The following is a 17,293-nucleotide window of genomic DNA, read 5'->3' as shown; positions in this document are numbered from 1 at the left end:
GGTTTCGTTTGTGGCCATGTATATATGAGCAATCCAAGTTCCAGGACCAGGACGCTCGATCCCTCTCGTCCACAGTTTCACGTCATTGGATACATGTTTCTATATATACACACTCCTAATCGATAATAAAGTACTACATGCAGCTGTTGCCTGAGCAAACAGTTTTCGAGCTCATGTGCTAGTCAGCTCGTGCAATAACCATGGCCAACGAGCGATGTCGTGTTGCGCTCTTCGTCCTCATCGTTTGCACCTTCGCCTACGCCGCTGTCTACACCTCCTTGCCTGCAGTCTCCGTGAACCCATGCGCCCAAACTCTGTCAAGGGCCCTCCTCGCCGTCACCGGGCTAGACCCGTACGTCGTCTCCTGCGCCGCCGACGACGGCGTCTCGACCCCCCTGCTCTCCGACGGCGGTCACGACAAGATCAACGCCGGCCGCGTGGGCGGGCCTATTGTCACTGACCTCCTGCAGTACCGAAAACCGGAGGGTCCAGATTTCCCGGAGGACCTCCAATGCTGCCCGCCGATGCCCACGTCCGAGCCAATCGATTTCACGCTCCCCGACCCGAGCGAGCCGCTCCGGACGCGGCGGCCGGCGCACGTTGCCGGCGCGGAGTACATGGCTAAGTACAAGCGCGCGATCGCGTTGATGAAGGCGCTGCCGCGGAGCGACCCGCGCAGCTTCTACCAGCAGGCGAACATCCACTGCGCCTACTGCACCGGCGCGTACGTACCGGCAGGTCGGCCACCCGGAGCTGGCCGTCCAGGTGCACTTCTCCTGGCTCTTCTTCCCGTTCCACCGCGCCTACATCTACTTCTTCGAGCGCATCGCCGGGAAGCTGCTCGGTGACCCCGGGTTCGCGGTGCCGTTCTGGAGCTGGGACGTGCCGGAGGGGATGCGGATGCCGCTGCAGTTTGCCAACGCGTCGTCGCCGCTGTACGACCCAATGAGGAACCCGTGGCACGCGCCGCCCAAGCTCGTGGACCTGGATTACACCATGGACGTCGTCGAGAACAACTACACCGACGATGAACAAATAAAGCACAACCTCTGGATCATGTACAAGCAGGTGCACTATATATACGGCAGTCCGTTCCTCTTGTTGCATGCCTTTGTTTCTTTATCAATTGATAGATTTGTTACGTAAGTTATTTTGCTAACACTACTACAAAACACCTCATAGATATCGACTCAGTCATAGGCGCCGATTTATTTAAAACGACACCTATTACCGCTCTTCACCTTTATAGAACGAAAAATCTAGATAAAACCGGCACTTATAGTATAGGTATTTTTTTAAAAAAAAATAACACCTATATATTGGTACAGGTTTTTTTAAAAAATTGCACCCATAATAATGGTACGAGTTTTTTTAAAAAAACCAACATATATAATAAACTATAGATGCTTTTTTTTAAAAAAAATGCATCCATTATAAGCCGAGCCGAGCCTGTGCTTATCCACTCACCTCACAAAAAAAAAATCATGTCGCCTATCCACTGGCCGAACCTTATCAGTTTTCGCTCTCCCATCGCCGCTTTGGCGACACTGCTTTATCCCCTCCCCTATCGTTGTCGCCGCTTTCTCCCCCTCCCCCACCCCCTTCCCCTCCCTCCATCCCCGGCATGGCGCGCGCGGCAGCCGTTTCCTTGGCACGACGCACAGCATGACATTGCGATGGCGGGGCACGGCACGGCGCAGCGATGGCTGGGGCACAACACAATGATGGCAGCAATGACGCAACGACAGCAGTGCGCCCCTCTCTCCCTCTGCCCCTCGGCCTCTTCGTTTTTGTCTTCGGATCCGATAGGTGGGAGACGGTGGCGGCGGGACTGGGCTTTGACGGAGACGATGCCGGATGAAGATGGCGGATACAACAGGATGATGATAGTAGTTGAAGATAGCGGATAGAGCGGGATGACAACGACGGCAACATGGTTGGTGAGTTCAGCTCGATTTGAGCTGGCTGACTTTTTTTTTTTGGGCTCATGCGAACCTAAAGTTGTCGGTTCTATTTTCCTCATAGGTGTCGGTAGCTTCTATTGGTGCTGGATGAAAATCCAACACATATGGACCCTTACAAACCAGTACCTACGACATCTTCTGTAGTAGTGTAAATCTTTTGATTGTAGTTGTGTATATCCACTTATGTATATACAAGCCGGATTTCTATCCATTATCTAAAAACACTTTAAATAAATTTCACAAAACAAAGCTATAGATTTAATGTGTTGTATAAAAATCATATTTAACGCTAAATTTATCAGAAAACTATATATTTAAAGTCAAATATCACACAACTATATACAATATTTAATATCGAGATATCACAGAACTACGGATTTCAGAGCTACAATACCTAAGACTGCTATCATGTGGAAGCTATAAACGTTGCAGTTTTGTAATTAGACCCTTCATCTTAAATTTATAATTTTATAACAAATTTGACACTAAATCTATAGTTATGAGATAAAATACCTTAAATCTATAGTTTTGAGATAAATTTACTACTTAATCTATAGTTTTGTGACCCTTTCATCTTAAATCTGTAATTTTATGATAAATTTTACACTAAATCTATAGTTTTATGATATAATACTTTAAATCGGTAGTTTTTTAAGATAGTTTGGTCAAAGTATATGTAGTTTTATGAAATTTACTCGTAAACTTTTGACTTATGACCATCAAACCACGTTGTGTTTGGTGAGTGGAGGAGAGAAAAATTGATAAACGGAATTGCTATATTTTTCTTGCAAGCCCCCCTCAAAAAAAAAACTTACTATTTGTGTACCGTCAGATCGAGTTGAGATTCGTGCAGGGAGGAGGGATGCCAATTTGTGAACTGTCAGATCGGGTTGACCGGTTGAGATTCGTGCAGTGAGGAGGGACATCAAAATTGTGTTGAGATTCGTGATAGGAGGAAAGAAAAAAACATCATGGCGCAAACTTTTGATTTATGGACCATCAAACCACGTTGTGTTTAGTGAGGGGAGCATTAATTGGTAGCCAGCCACACCAAGCGAGTTTTGTGATTAGTTATAGGCGGGCCATATATAAGTTAAATCATACTGTAATTACACTCTAATTATATTATAGTTATATTTAAAAGTTTTAAAAAAACTACTCTCCTAGAATGATGTATTATAAAAATATAAACAAATAGGAGTATTAAATTCTTAACTTACCAATATATGCAAAGTTATGAAAAATCGAGATATAATTATGTTTTAAGTTGTCGCTAGGATATAGGCATGATCTTTGAGGCAGCACATATTTGATCATTATTTTTTCTAATAATAAATTACTAAAAGTAATATAAAATATATAATATGGTCGTATTTTTTAACGACTACAAATATCAGTATCATATATTAGATCTTAATATTTTGCATATATTTGTGAGTAACCATTTGGTGTCAAAATGATTAACTTCTGTAATTCTTTTTCAGATGATTAGGAGTGCGCCGTTGGCCTCCTTATTCCACGGTCAACCTTTTCGTGCAGGTGAGACTGACAAGCCAGGTGCAGGAACCGTGAAGCTACAACCACATAACTTGATGCATGCTTGGGTTGGCGACTTATTGTCTTATCCCAACGCTGAGGATATGGGAGCTTACTACGCCGCTGGTCGTGACCCGATCTTCTACACGCATCATGCTAACATCGATCGGTTGTGGGATGTATGGCGCAACATTGGCAAAGGCGAAGACTTTACGGACCCTGATTGGCTCAACTCCTCATGCATTTCTCTTCTATGATGAGGAGGCCCGTCTTGTGCGCATCACTGCCCGTGACGTGCTCGACATGGACAAGCTCCGATACACGTATCATGGTGTTGGTTTACCATGGTTGGATGCACGGCCACCCACTACTCCCAACGTGAAGTACAGAGTGAAAAACAGGATCGAGAAGCCCGTCATGTTTCCAGTAACTCTTGACAATGTGGTGACCGCAGAGGTGAGACGACCGCTAATATTGTGGAGACAGCCAAAAAGGGCAACACAAGAGGAGGTGCTAGTGGTCGAGCACATCCAGACAGATGGCATATGCAAGTTTGATGTGTTTGTCAATGCTAGGGAGCACAAGAAAATCAAGCCATGTGGACGGGAGATGGTCGGGAGCTTTTTGTGTTTAAGGCATCACAACACGCAAAACAATATGACACGAAGAGGGGTACAAACCACCATGAGGGTGGCACTGAATTAGAAACCATTAAGAGTGATATCTTAAAGGATCTAGGTGCCGAGCAAGATGAGAGTGTGACTGTGACTTTGGTGCCAAGACATGAAAAGGTTAGGATCGGAGGCGTGAGAATAGAATACAATGGAATGTGAAAATATATGGGCATGTTTGGATTGAAGCCAATTCTTGCCTTACCAATTATTTGGTAGTTTTGAGTAGCACTTGTTAGCTATTTGGATTGAGGCCAAATCTTACCAATTCAATAGGGTTAGAAACAACAAAACCCTACCAAAATATTGGTAGTGACAAAACTTGCTCAAGATTTGGCATTCCTAAAATTTTGGTAGAGCTTCAAACCAAAACAACCCTATATTTGCAAGTAGAAATTTTATTGTGGATATAGTGATACTGAGTAGTCACTCTCTTTGTTTCAAAATATTTGTCATGCTCAAGCACTAATTACCAAGAAGGCAAAGAGGCACGGAGCTAATTTAGTAAAATTTGATAAAATAGAACCAAATTTAACGCCGTAAGATAAAGGGCAGTTGCATTTATTTAATACGAATAATCATGCACCCATAAAAAAATAACATTGGGCTGAATTGCTGCATATTCTAAGATTAATTTGGTGTTCTTTTCCACAACTTTCATCACTCAAGATTGCCTTTCGAACTAGCTAAGAGAAAAGTGTGGCCTTTAATATTATTTTCGGTTTCTCCATTGATGTATCTTGGCTTACAAGCCGCATCTGTAAAAAAATACCGTATAAATAGACATGCACAAGCATATAAATTTAAATTCGATCTACATATAAAGAAACAAAACAGAAAATCAAATTTAAAAATAACAATGACATTCACGTAGATTTATTACTTTTAGTTTCTTCATATTTAGATCAAATTTGACCTTCGATAATTGTAGAGGGATATAAACATAATAATCCATATTATCTAATTTCTTTAAAAAAATCAAAATCATTTGAACCACATGAAACAAATGAATCTGTATATCCTAAATGGCTTAAAATCCACCACAAATTATATGGAAATTATGCGCCATGCCCCATGATAGAGAAATAAAGTTACAGCAAATTAATCTGGCTCTCTTCGCAACGCATAGATGATTGGAAGATAATTTTTCCTTTCCTTTCTTTTTAAATGAAATGCCTCTATTTCACGTGACTCACGCTAATTATGGGAGTGTTTAGATCAGGGGTGTAAAATTTTGGCGTGTCATATCGGATATTATATAGGGTGTCGTATGGGGTGTTCGGGCACTAATAAAAAAAACTAATTATAGAATCCGTTAGTAAACCGCGAAACGAATTTATTAAGCCTAATTAATCCATAATTAGCAAATGTTTACTATAGTACCACATTGTCAAATTATGGAGCAATTAGGCTTAAAAGATTTGTCTCGCAAATTAGTCACAATATGTGCAATTAGTTATTTATTTAACCTATATTTAATACTTCATGCAGGTGTTCAAACGTTCGATGTAACAGGGTAAAAAATTTTAGGGTGGGACGTTTTCGCGAGACGAAAAGTTTGGACGTGTCACATCGAATGTATGGACACACATTTGAAGTACTAAACGTAGACTAATAACAAAACAAATTACAGATTTTGCCTGTAAACTGCGAGACGAATTTATTAAGCCTAATTAATCCGTAATTAGCAAATGTTTACTATAGCACCATATTGTCAAATCATGCAGCAATTAGAATTAAAAGATTCATCTCACAATTTACACGCAATTTGTGTAATTATTTTTTTTGTTTATATTTAATACTCCATACATATATCCAAACATTCGATGTGACATGGTGAAAAGTTTTTGTTTGGGAACTAAACATGGCCTATATTGTGTTGAAGATGAAATGTTTCTATTTCATGTCTCACATTGATTATATCGTGTTTTAAGTTGAAACCGATGTTCATGCGAACGTTTCTTTAAATTGTAACGATGTATATCGGTGTTAGTCCTTTGGTCCACACCGACAAACTGGCATGAAACAAGAAATGCAAAGATGAAGAGAAAATTCGATTGGTGGCACGGCTGTTATATCGGTACCAGAAAATAGCACAAAAAATTGATTCCCCCACTTGAAAGCACAACTCTGTTAAAATGTTCTGGTTTATAGCAGTTCCGCCTTGTTTTACCGTAACCATGAAACCAGAGGACAAAACTGCCCTCACTATCCCGCATTCCCGCATCGGAATGGTTAGGTTTTGGATCAATCCTCCTGTTCGAATGAATCGATCTCCCCGACCCCGTCATGTCGCGCGGGCTCACGCCCTTCTTGCCGAACGCCGCGACGATGTCGCTGTTCACCGCAGTGTTGCTCGCCGTCATCGAGTTGCGCCGGCAATGCGACACCTCCCAGCTGCTCCCACGCAACAGAAAAGAAGCACATTAGTTACGTGCGTGTGCAGAACACCATGGCCATGGAGATGCGCGTACACTTGGCGCCTTGCCCATGAAGGTTTATGCATGTATATACGTACCAGGTTGATGCCGTCGTGAGCAGCGAGGGCGAGGATGTCAGGAAGGAGACAACGCTGGGGCAAGATGAGCCTGGTCGTCGCCGCCGTCGAAGACTACGAGGGCCGGGCCACCGTGAGAGGGCCGCGACGCTCGTGACTACAACGCCCGTAGCTGGAGCTCCTCGTCATCTTCGTCGGTTCATCCGCCTCCTCGTCATTGCTGCAGTACTGGAAGAGGTCGATCGAACGGGTTGGGGGCGGACGAGGTGTGGCATTTTCGGCCGCTGCACCATGAGGGCGTCGAACAGTCTGGCGACAGCGGCGCTGTCAAATTGGCTTGCGGTCGTGGCAAGCCAATTTCCGTCCCGTGTTTTAGAGCTGCGAGACCGTCGCAGTCCCGCGGAACGGATATATTTTTACAAATCCATCTCATGCAGGTATATAAACATAGATTATAGAAAAAATAAGTATAATTGTAATTTTTTCCCAGAATTAGAGAAGGTGAGACCAGAAAAGCCAACAACCTAGGCTTGACTGTGCTGAAACAAGTAGAGAGGTTCGGTGATTCGAGTAAGGAACCAATGAAATGATTGTGCTGAAACAAGCAATGAAGCAGAGCACAACAGTAACTCATAAATGGAAACCTGATGAGGACACACTTATGGTGTGTGTGACAAATGGGATAGGTAGGATTGGAAAAGGAAAATAAATGGATGGCTAGGATTAAATGAGGTGTAAAGAATAGATGGCTAGGATACAATATTGCCCTTTGGAGAGTGGGATTTTATTTCCCAATCTCATTTGCCAAACAAAGCCTTAGATTAATGTGGATGGATCATATATGCCACAAACTGGAAACACTTAGATTAATGTGAATGGATCACATATGCCACAAACTGGAAATGGTGGATGGGGTTATGTCATCAGGGATAATTCAGGGTCGGTGATTGTAGCGGAAGCCGCGCAAATCCCATATCTGATTGACGCTTTTCACGCCGAAACTATAGCAGTCAAGGCTGGAATTGATGCGGCAGCGAAGAAAGGTATAGTGCAAGTGGAGTTGGAAACTGATTCTATGATGTTAATGTACGCTATGACTATGAGGGGGGCAAAATACAGTTTGGCTGCAACAGGAGGTCTTCTCCACGAAATAAATTGTTCACTGAGAACTTATTTAGTACTTTCAAATGTTAATCACTGTCCTGGTAGCTGTAACAAAGTAGCCTATGATCTGGCTGCTTATGGATGTAGTTGTCCTCAGCTTACCAGTCTCGTTAGGGATGGTATCCCTCCAGGTCTGGCGATTCTGTCGCACCAGTGGTATAATGGAATTCGATATTCCTCTAAAAAAGGTATATAAAAATGACAAAAGTATGAATGCATGGTTATTATATCGATCTCCTGAACCACATTAATTTGTAACAACATACCAGATAATAATGTCCAGAACATATTTGGCAGATGACTTAAGACAGTACTTTCAAACGCCTCAACTATCCCAAACGGAAAATTTTGTCGCCATAGATGGAACTAGCCATATGTAACAAATCTCTGCTCAAGTCAATCGATCAAATGTTGGTGAAGTTCCTGATATCTGAAAAAGACATGTTCAACGATTGAATTGAATCAATGGCCAGTACTGTTCATCTGAAAAAGGAACAAGGGAAAAATAGCTTGACAAGGGTTGAAATGATATTAATACTCACAAAAACAAAATAACCCTAGCAAGAAAAAATTGCAGTGCATTGTTTCCAGATTACTGCATAAAGAATTCGTGAGATCAAGGAACCAGAAAAGCACATCCTGTATGACCAAGTCAAGGCGGAAGTGCAGAAGACTTCATCGTCTCCAGCAGATTTGACACTATTTCACATCCATATTTCAACTACGCGACTAGTTCTTATCTATCCTGATGTAGTAATTTCTCAAGTAATATAGATTGATTAAAAGTAAAGTTGCTTGCTTTTCTTTCTGGAAAATACAGACTATTTCGGTTTGACTGATTCAGGCCATTTGGCATCACAAACCAAATGTAGTCAAACATGCAACATGAAGAAAAAACAAAACTAAATTACACCTATGCTACAGTTAATACGAACTTAAAGATATGCACAAATTGAAAGGTTGGCAGAATGGAACAGTAGCACCAAAGAAATAATAGCTAAGATGGGTATGGGCACCACATTTTATTGTATAAGTATGATCATGTTCATCATCATCAGTTCAAATATATATCTCGGATTACAGCATCAGGGTATTTAATATAGATTAGCTGAAAGGTAGCAAATTGTATCAATAGTTCTTTTCATTAATCATAATAGATAGAATCAAATACAAGTATTGTCATCAACTCATCATTGTCAAATTAAAGATACAATATATCTCTTTGAACTTCCATTTGAAACAATATTTTCTTCTCAAATAAACCACTAGTTTTACTAGAGTTCAGCCAAAATGCTCAAGGTATTTATTGAACATTATTGGGAGTTGATCTACAAAGTCCCAACATTTAGACATACTGTATTTGAATAGTTGATGTATTTGTTTGGTGTATCTAGGAACAAAAAAAAAAATCCAAAATCGACCTCATAAGCTCAATTTATGCAGTTGGATTTGCTTAGTCCTTAAACAGTCCAATAATATCATTAAATAAAACCATTTTGTTACAGTTATAACTGTCAGCATAAGCAATGCTCTCACCAAAGCCCTTTGGTCTCAATACTCTAATATAGATAAATATACCAAATTAAAGAAAAATAGAGGGTTCTTGCTGGTGTATAGATTATAAAACGATTCTGTTAGCATTATATTCTTATGACCAGGAATATATTTACGTGATGGAAGCAAAGAAGATTCTAGTCACATGTAACAAGCTCAATCCATGACACCGGAGCATGAAAGGAACAAAGTTCTCAAGAGTAGATCGTTTTGAATTAAACTAAAAGAGCACAATGACGTATACTTTTTATTCAAGCGTTATCTTTCATCTAAATGGATTAAAAGAAATAACCGGAGAGACAGGTACTTCTCTCAAATGGAAGAGGATCCTCTGACTTAGTTCCCTCTGACTTTGAGTTACTGACATGTGGGCCCGTTGGATAGAGGGTCCACATTTCAGTGACTCTCGTCAAAGGGAAGTAAGTTAGAGGATCTCGATCCAGAAGGACATCACTTTACGACAAGTTGAAATGGAATTGACATTGTGAATCATTTCAGATGTACAGTAGCTTGTGTGACACATCGAACGATAATATAATGAAACAAAGGACAAGTGAAACAGGAAATCTTGTGAAACCAAACAGAATATGCAGCCAAATTAAAGCAAAGCAAATGTTTCACCTAACTATCTTTTTTGTATGTATAGAAGGCTGAAAAATACCTGCAAGTTCGTCCATTTGCTATTCTATTGAGGCAAAGCATCCTCTACTTCCTTCCACCCTTCAGCCTTATCTGGGAACTTTTCCTTCATCTTCTCAATGATACCTTTTGCCTCATCGACCCTTGAGCTTCCAGCAAGCCCATTCACAAGCATCTTCATGGTCGAAAAACATGGCACCCAATTCCTGGCTGCTATCTCATTGTACACTCCAACGGCAGTATCAAAATCACCACCCTTACAAAGGTAATAAATAAGCATATAATAGAAGCTACTATCCCCAACAAGCCCTTTCTTTGCCATCTCCTTGTATAGCCGCTTAGCTTCCTCCAAATCCCCCTCCTTACAGAATCCATGAATCAAATGATTATAAGTGAGCCAGCTCGGCTTTGTCCCTTTCTTCACCATCTCATTCAGCAATGCCTTTGCGTCGCCACTCCGACCAAGTTTGCACAGCCCCTGGACCCTAACATTGAACACTGGCAGCGACTCACCACAACCGTGCTTCTTCATGAGCTCAATCACCTTCCCTACATCATCAAACCGCTCCTCCTTGTAAAAACCAGCAATCGCCGTAGTAAACGTAGTGGCGTTGGGCTTCACACCCTTCTTGCACATTTCATCGAGCACCGAGTAGAAGGACCTTGTGGTGCCGGACTCGGCGAAGGACTTGATAATGGCGTTGAAGGTGTCAGTGTTGGGCTTGACGGAGTATGCATCGGGGAAGGTCTGGAAGACGCGGGCAGCCTCGGCGTGGTTGCCGGAGACGAGGCAGGCGAAGAGGAGAGCGTTGAGGGAGCGGGTCGACGGGGAGGACTTGAAGGTGGAGACGGCGTCGGGAAGGAGGCCGGCCTGGCCGAAGAGCGCGATGGCGTGGGGGGCGTGGTGGGGAGTGAGGAGGGAGGAGGCGAGGTCGCGAACGGAGTCCGGGGCGGAAGAGAGCTTCGAGGCGGCGAGGGAGAGGGCCACGCGGTCGAGGTGGGAGTCCGGGGAGAGCGCCGCGGCGCGGCAGATGGAGAGGATCTGGTCGGGGGGCGGCGACGGGGTGGACTTGAGGAGGGAGATGGCGAGGCGGCTCTTCTGCCGCGATGTGAGCGGGGTGGATGGGGAGGACGGGTTAAGGATGGATCCGGGGGTGGGCGGCGGAGCGGTGGCCGTGGAGAGGCGGCGGCGCAGGAGGAGGCGGACGGCGGCGGCCATGGCGGTGTCGGGTTTAGGGTTTAGCCGTTTAGGACGGAGTGGGGAATGGGGAACACTACTGGGATCGAAATGGAACGGAAAACCTTTGTCTCTCTGCGTATGACCCCATTGTCAGCCTCTGTCCTCCTGTCACTGTCCTCGTATTCTCAAATACCATCCTTACCATTAACTTTAAATATTTTGTCATCGTGGCCTATCAAGTTATTTCTGTTTTATTACTTTTGACAGACAATTCAGCTAAACGACGAGGAAATAACCTTATTACCCCTGTCATTCATCTTTTTTATACCTTCTTTCTCTTCAATATGGCATGAAACCAGTCTCTAGCATGAGACAAGCCAAGTAGTAGGGATGGCTAGTGTCAGGATGAGCTGGGCAGCTAAACGGGCGAGGTATACGACGCAACGATACTTGATGGTTCGTCGGATGGGTCGTTGGGGCAAAAGCAATACATCTCGGTTGCAGGCTCTCTATCTCACATAGATCCTGTGAACCTGAGAGAAGCGACACAAATGGAGGTATGGCGAGGGAGGCGTTGGAGCCGGCATGGGTCAAGTTGTATGCTCCCTCACCAACACAAGTATCTCGCTTGTGGTCAGGGTGGACTCGGCATATCCTCGCTCATCGATGACCTCACTACCAAATCCCGGAGGCTCGCGCCATACATCCAATTGCAACTGTACCTGTGATTCCCACGTCAGAGAGGAAGAAGAGTGGAGAGAAAGAGAGAGAAGAAAGATGAGAGGGGAGTGAGGTTTTTTTTTCTTTTAGTGTAAAGTGGTAAAATATAAATAATTTAGTGAATCACGGTGATAAATAATCAAAATTATTAGGAAAGACTATATTTAAGAAAGTACTATTGAAGAGAATAACAAATAGTCCAAAATCCCTCTCTCGTGGCACCCAGCAAGTACCTTTGTGCTCCTACTTTTTTTTTAAAAAAAAAAAACAAGGGACTCCTACCATTGCGAATGGAATCACCAGTAAACCTAGGAGAACAAGAGAACAAATGAGAACGTGGGGACATTGGGGATGGAACAATAACTACTTTCACGGTGGTAAGACACATGAAGAATTACATCAGGAGAGTGATACTATGACATGCGTATGGACATCCGGCATGTGGGATGTATTTGAGTTGTAATTATACAAAGAACCTATGCAAACTATAGGCATGTGGGATGTATTTGAGATGTAATGATTCATCTCTATATCTGAAATAAGAATTGTATTTAGGGTATAATACTTTATATGTAATATATGCATGTATACGAATACATGTATCATGTATTACAATATTAATTATGTGCGAGATTGTCCATGTTTTGTATAAGTAAATAATACGTGTTTCTCGGCATTATGAAGTAAATAATACGTGTTTCTCGGCATTATGCACTATCGAGAATCACAAAATTTTCAACTCATGAGAGTGAGACTATCTTACATGTTGTCTAAGAGAAAGTACTATGGACATCTAAATACAAACTCTAAGATTCTAGATAGGTCTGAATGGTGAGATGGAGAAAAGAAGATTGAAGAGAGAGAAATTGACACTCCTCATGAAAAAGGATAACCCCTACACAAACTTCAATAAAAACTAGCTCGGCTGGCACCCATACAAAATTATATATTTTTAATATAATTTTACTTAAAATTTATTAAATAGTTATCTCGTTGTCTTAAGACTTTAAAATACCAAATCTTATCATCCCCGTGTTTCTAATTTTATAATTTTTAAAAGTCACACAAGTTGCTACCCCTTACTTCTGTCATATCCTTCTTTATTTGCTCGCTCGAGCTACCACTGTTTTTATTTATTCTTTTTTGAACCTTTGAAAATTCAATTTTATAGTTTTTAGAGTTTATTGTCCTGTTGTGTTTCGTTTTTATAATTTCTAGAAGTCTCGTCAATCGCTGCCATTATACTCCTCTAAGGCCCGTTCACTACCTCTTCTCTTTATTGTTATTGGTGTTTTCAAAATCGAACATAATTATTGTTTGGGTTTATTTTTTACTTTCTAGAAGTTCCGCCAAAACGTTAGCGGCTTCATCACTGTACTCCTGTACGGCTCGCCCGCTGCCTCACTTTTTGTTGCCATTGAGATTTTAAAATCAAACATAATTATCATTAGAGTTTTTTTTACTTTTTAGAAGTCCGAACCTTTTAAAATTGGACCTTATAGTTTTTATAATTTATTGTCTTGTTGGATTTTATTTTTTATAATTTTTAAAAATCCCGTCAAACGCTGCTACTATACTCCTCTACGACCTGTCCGCCACCTACTCTTTATTATCATTAGGGTTCTAAAAATCGAACATAACTATCATTGAAATTCATTTTTTTACTTTCTAGAAGTCACACCAACCATCAGCGGCTTTGCCATTGTACTCCTGTACGACCCACCCGTTGCCTCTCATTTTTATTATCATTGAGATTTTAAAAATCAAATATGATTATTATTGGGGTTTATTTTAATTTCATGAGAGTGAGACTATCTTGCATGTTGTCTAAGAGGAAGTACTATGGGCATCTAAATACAAACTCTAATGCTAGATAGGATTGAATGGTGAGATGGAGAAAAGAAGAGTGAAGAGAGAGAAATTGACACTCCTCATGAAAGGGGTAATCCCTACACAAATTTCAATAAAAATATGAGAGTGTTATAGAGTGTTAGAGTTATTGGAGATTGTAAATTAGAGACAATTAGAACAAGTTTAATAGTATAGCTAACTAATATGTATAATAAATTAACTATAAGGCTGACTATATTTCTCCTTCATCTTTCTCTCTATAAATTTAATGAAAATGTCTTTTTCATGAGAACTAATACTTTTTATTTTTATTTATCTCTCTTTCATATAAGTTTATAAGTTTATAGTTGACTTACTATTATCCTCACTCTTACGTATAAGCTCTTAATCTATTATTATATGATATGCATAAAATTAGGGACAACTGAAAACAAATCTTCAACGTGCACACCGACGAATCCCGGCTACTCCCCCAATGCGGAGCATTTTCCGAGGGATATACGTGCGCTCCCTGCTACGGTCTACGCTGTGATCCCCGTCTTCAATTTCTCGTTCGCTCCCACATGAGCGTCGCATCTCCCTACAACGCGCTGTCGCGCATGCATTCGCTCACGTGCGCTCGCGTGGCATGGTGGCACAGACGTGCGCTCGCCTTATATATACCGTACCATGGCAAATCGTGATTTGCAAGAGAGCTATACCGATCACCATCGCGCTCGGTTGACCCAAGCGCGCGGCCATGGCATCACTCTCTCAGCTAATCACTAGGCCAGCCACCTTCTCTCTATCATCACCGAGCCCCTCCTCTCCAGGAGCGAGCTTTTGCCTTAAGCCTCGCCGCGGCGCCGTCGGATGGGTCTCGTGCACATCGTCTCCCGCGGAGCCCGACGCCTCTAGGCTCGACCGCCGGGACGTCCTCCTCGGTCTCGGCGCGGCCGGTGCAAGCGCCACGGCGGCGGGCATCCTCCTGTCGTTCCCGCGCCGCGCCGGCGCCGACCCTGTCGCGACGCCCGACATCTCCTCCTGCGGCCCGCCCGACCAGCTCCCTCCGTCCGCCAACGTGCTGACGTGCTGCCCGCCGCCCTCCAGCGCCTCGCCGGTGGACTTCGCCCCGCCCGCCGACGCGTCGTCCTCGCCGCTCCGCACGCGCCCCGCCGCGCACTCCGCCGGCGCGGACTACGTCGCCAAGTTCAACCGCGCGATCGCGGCCATGAAGGCGCTGCCGGCGGACGACCCCCGGAGCTTCGCGGCGCAGGCGAGCGTCCACTGCGCCTACTGCGACGGGTCGTACAGCCCCGATGGGTTCCCGGGGCTGGATCTCCAGGTGCACAACTCCTGGCTGTTCATGCTGTTCCATAGGTGCTATCTCTACTTCTTCGAGCGGATCCTGGGGAGCTTGATCGGTGATCCCACCTTCGCCATACCGTTCTGGAACTGGGATGCACCGGACGGGATGAGCATGCCGGCGATGTACACCGACCAGTCCTCGCCGTTGTTCGATCCCCGGCGGAACGGGCGGCACGTGCCGCCGAAGCTGATCGATCTGGACTACAATGGGAGGGAGCCACGGTTCACCGACAACCAACAGGTTGATCACAACCTACGTGTCATGTACCGTCAGGTATATGTGCAATGCGTGCATCGATGCAGCGCGTTCGTCTCTACGAAATTTACCCACGTACGTGACCAGAAAATGTACTGAAACGTGCATGTCAAATTGGTTTTCAGATGATCTCGCTGAGTCCGACGCCGTCGCTCTTCTTCGGCAGCCCGTACCGCGCCGGCGACGACCCGAACCAGGGGCCAGGTCCCGTTGAGAACATCCCGCACGGCCCGGTGCACATCTGGTGCGGCGACCCGGAGCAGCCGGCCGGCGAGGACATGGGCAACTTCTACTCGGCCGGCCGCGACCCTCTCTTCTACGCGCACCACGCCAACATCGACCGCATGTGGGCCGTCTGGAAGGGGCTCGACCCGCGCCGCCACACCGACCTCACCGACCCCGACTGGCTCGACGCCTCCTTCCTCTTCTACGACGAGGACCCCAAGCTCGTGCGCATCCGCGTGCGCGACGTGCTCGACATGGACAGGCTGCGGTACCGGTACCAGGACGTGCCCACGCCGTGGACGTCCGCCAGGCCTGTGGTGACGACGCAACGGGTGAGATCAGCGACGTCGTCGCTCCTCACGCCCACGGCGCGCGCCGCCGGTGCCAAGGAGGCGGCCAGGTTCCCCGTCACGCTGGACTCGCCGACGCGCGTGACGGTGAAGAGGCCGGTCTCGGCGAGGAGGAGCAGAGCCGAGTCGAAGCTGGCCAAGGAGGAGGTGCTTATCATCGACGGCATCCAGGTGGACATGGACGTCGCTGTCAAGTTCGACGTGTTCGTGAACGCCGGCGAGGACCACGCTGCAGTTGGACCCGGAGGGAGGGAGCTCGCCGGGAGCTTCGTGAACGTGCCGCACCGGCACAAGCACGACAAGAGGGGGAGAGCGATCAAGACCACGCTGCGGCTCGCGCTGAACGAGCAGCTGGAGGATCTCGGTGCCGAAGGCGACGACAGCGTGGTGGTGACTCTGGTGCCACGGCAAGGGAAGGGCAAGGTGAAGATCGGGAGCGTGAAAATTGAGATCATGGACTGATCAACTTCTGCTACGCGTCGTTGATAAGATTTTTGGCTTATTGTCAGCCATAAGGTGGGTGCGTGCTTAACCCGCAAAATGGCTTTCATTTCAGAGATGCAAATTAGCGAACTTGTTAACTATCAACAGTATAAACGTATTGAATCCACTGCTTTACTATTTACTTGCACGTTAACCCAGCTTCCAGAAAATTCAGTTGCCGCGAGCTCCAGTGAAATTTGCACTCTCCCCTGTTCCCGGAGAGAAGTCGAGACCATGTGCAAGGAGTAGGAAGTCAAGATCATGCATCCTCGTTGACGAAATAAATGCAGTATTTTAGTGATTGTTATGACAAACGTGTATGGTCCTGTTCAGGGTGGATCGATCAGGAAATTAAAATATGCATGTAGTACGTACTACAATGCAGTTGCGATTTCCATTTCTTAATTTCGCACAAGAATTATTTAACTATGATTCTGTTCTTCTGCTTAATATAACTGGGACGCGACTACGCGTCGGTCGTCCGACAGGAGCGGGGGAAATCGTGACCTCAACATGCGATTTACATGTAAAACTACTTTAAACTGATTTTTTTCTTAAATTACTTATCTAAATCATGATCCGATTGCACCATTAAATTCGTTGCAATTAAATCTTCAAAAAAAGACCACACATGGATATATTCCGACGAAAAAAAAAGCTTATTATTGAATTATTTTTAAATGTTACACGATGTTCCACCAGGTATATCGAAATTGTTTCGCTAAGTAGATCGAAAATGTTTCACTCGTTTAAATTGGGTGTTGTTTCACCCTATATAAAAATAATGTTTCAACAAATAGCGAAAGAATGTTTTAATTCACTACAACATTAAATCTATACATAGTAAAACATTGTA

General features: G+C 44.2%; 2 protein-coding genes and 1 pseudogene across 6 annotated transcripts; 2 read left to right on the top strand and 1 right to left on the bottom strand.

Moving 5' to 3' along the window:
• The first annotated feature begins 200 nt into the window (after positions 1–200).
• Positions 201–4,333, top strand: LOC127760532 (aureusidin synthase-like; annotated as a pseudogene).
• Positions 4,334–6,267: 1,934 nt separating this feature from the next.
• LOC127760603 (pentatricopeptide repeat-containing protein At1g61870, mitochondrial) lies at positions 6,268–11,309 on the bottom strand. Of its 3 annotated transcripts, XR_008015114.1 has the most exons (4): positions 10,048–11,308; positions 8,099–8,262; positions 6,690–8,011; positions 6,268–6,568 (listed from the first exon to the last, which is right to left on the bottom strand). XR_008015114.1 is itself a non-coding variant. In XM_052284885.1 (2 exons), exon 1 carries the CDS (start codon positions 11,242–11,244, stop codon positions 10,072–10,074), a length of 1,173 nt encoding a protein of 390 aa, XP_052140845.1. In that variant the 5' UTR covers positions 11,245–11,309; the 3' UTR covers positions 8,021–8,315; positions 10,048–10,071. The 3 variants fall into 3 exon arrangements, 2 of the variants coding, with proteins under 2 accessions (XP_052140845.1, XP_052140844.1); XM_052284885.1 differs by lacking the exons at positions 6,268–6,568; positions 6,690–8,011 and having other exon boundaries at positions 8,021–8,315; positions 10,048–11,309; XM_052284884.1 differs by lacking the exons at positions 6,268–6,568; positions 6,690–8,011 and having other exon boundaries at positions 8,022–8,262.
• A 3,170-nt stretch (positions 11,310–14,479) lies between these two features.
• On the top strand, positions 14,480–16,803 carry LOC127759875 (polyphenol oxidase I, chloroplastic-like). Of its 3 annotated transcripts, XR_008015020.1 has the most exons (3): positions 14,480–15,397; positions 15,505–16,470; positions 16,597–16,803. XR_008015020.1 is itself a non-coding variant. In XM_052284090.1 (2 exons), the coding sequence occupies exons 1-2, from the start codon at positions 14,516–14,518 to the stop codon at positions 16,414–16,416; spliced, it is 1,761 nt and encodes a 586-aa protein (XP_052140050.1). In that variant the 5' UTR covers positions 14,480–14,515; the 3' UTR covers positions 16,417–16,587. The 3 variants fall into 3 exon arrangements, 2 of the variants coding, with proteins under 2 accessions (XP_052140050.1, XP_052140049.1); XM_052284090.1 differs by lacking the exon at positions 16,597–16,803 and having other exon boundaries at positions 14,480–15,364; positions 15,505–16,587; XM_052284089.1 differs by lacking the exon at positions 16,597–16,803 and having other exon boundaries at positions 15,505–16,587.
• Positions 16,804–17,293: the final 490 nt, after the last annotated feature.

The sequence above is a fragment of the Oryza glaberrima genome, chromosome 1 (assembly GCF_000147395.1).
Source record: "Oryza glaberrima chromosome 1, OglaRS2, whole genome shotgun sequence".
NCBI classification, from domain to species: domain Eukaryota; kingdom Viridiplantae; phylum Streptophyta; class Magnoliopsida; order Poales; family Poaceae; genus Oryza; species Oryza glaberrima.
The sequence above is the reverse complement of the archived record's forward strand: the minus strand, read 5'-3'. Positions and strand labels throughout refer to the sequence as shown.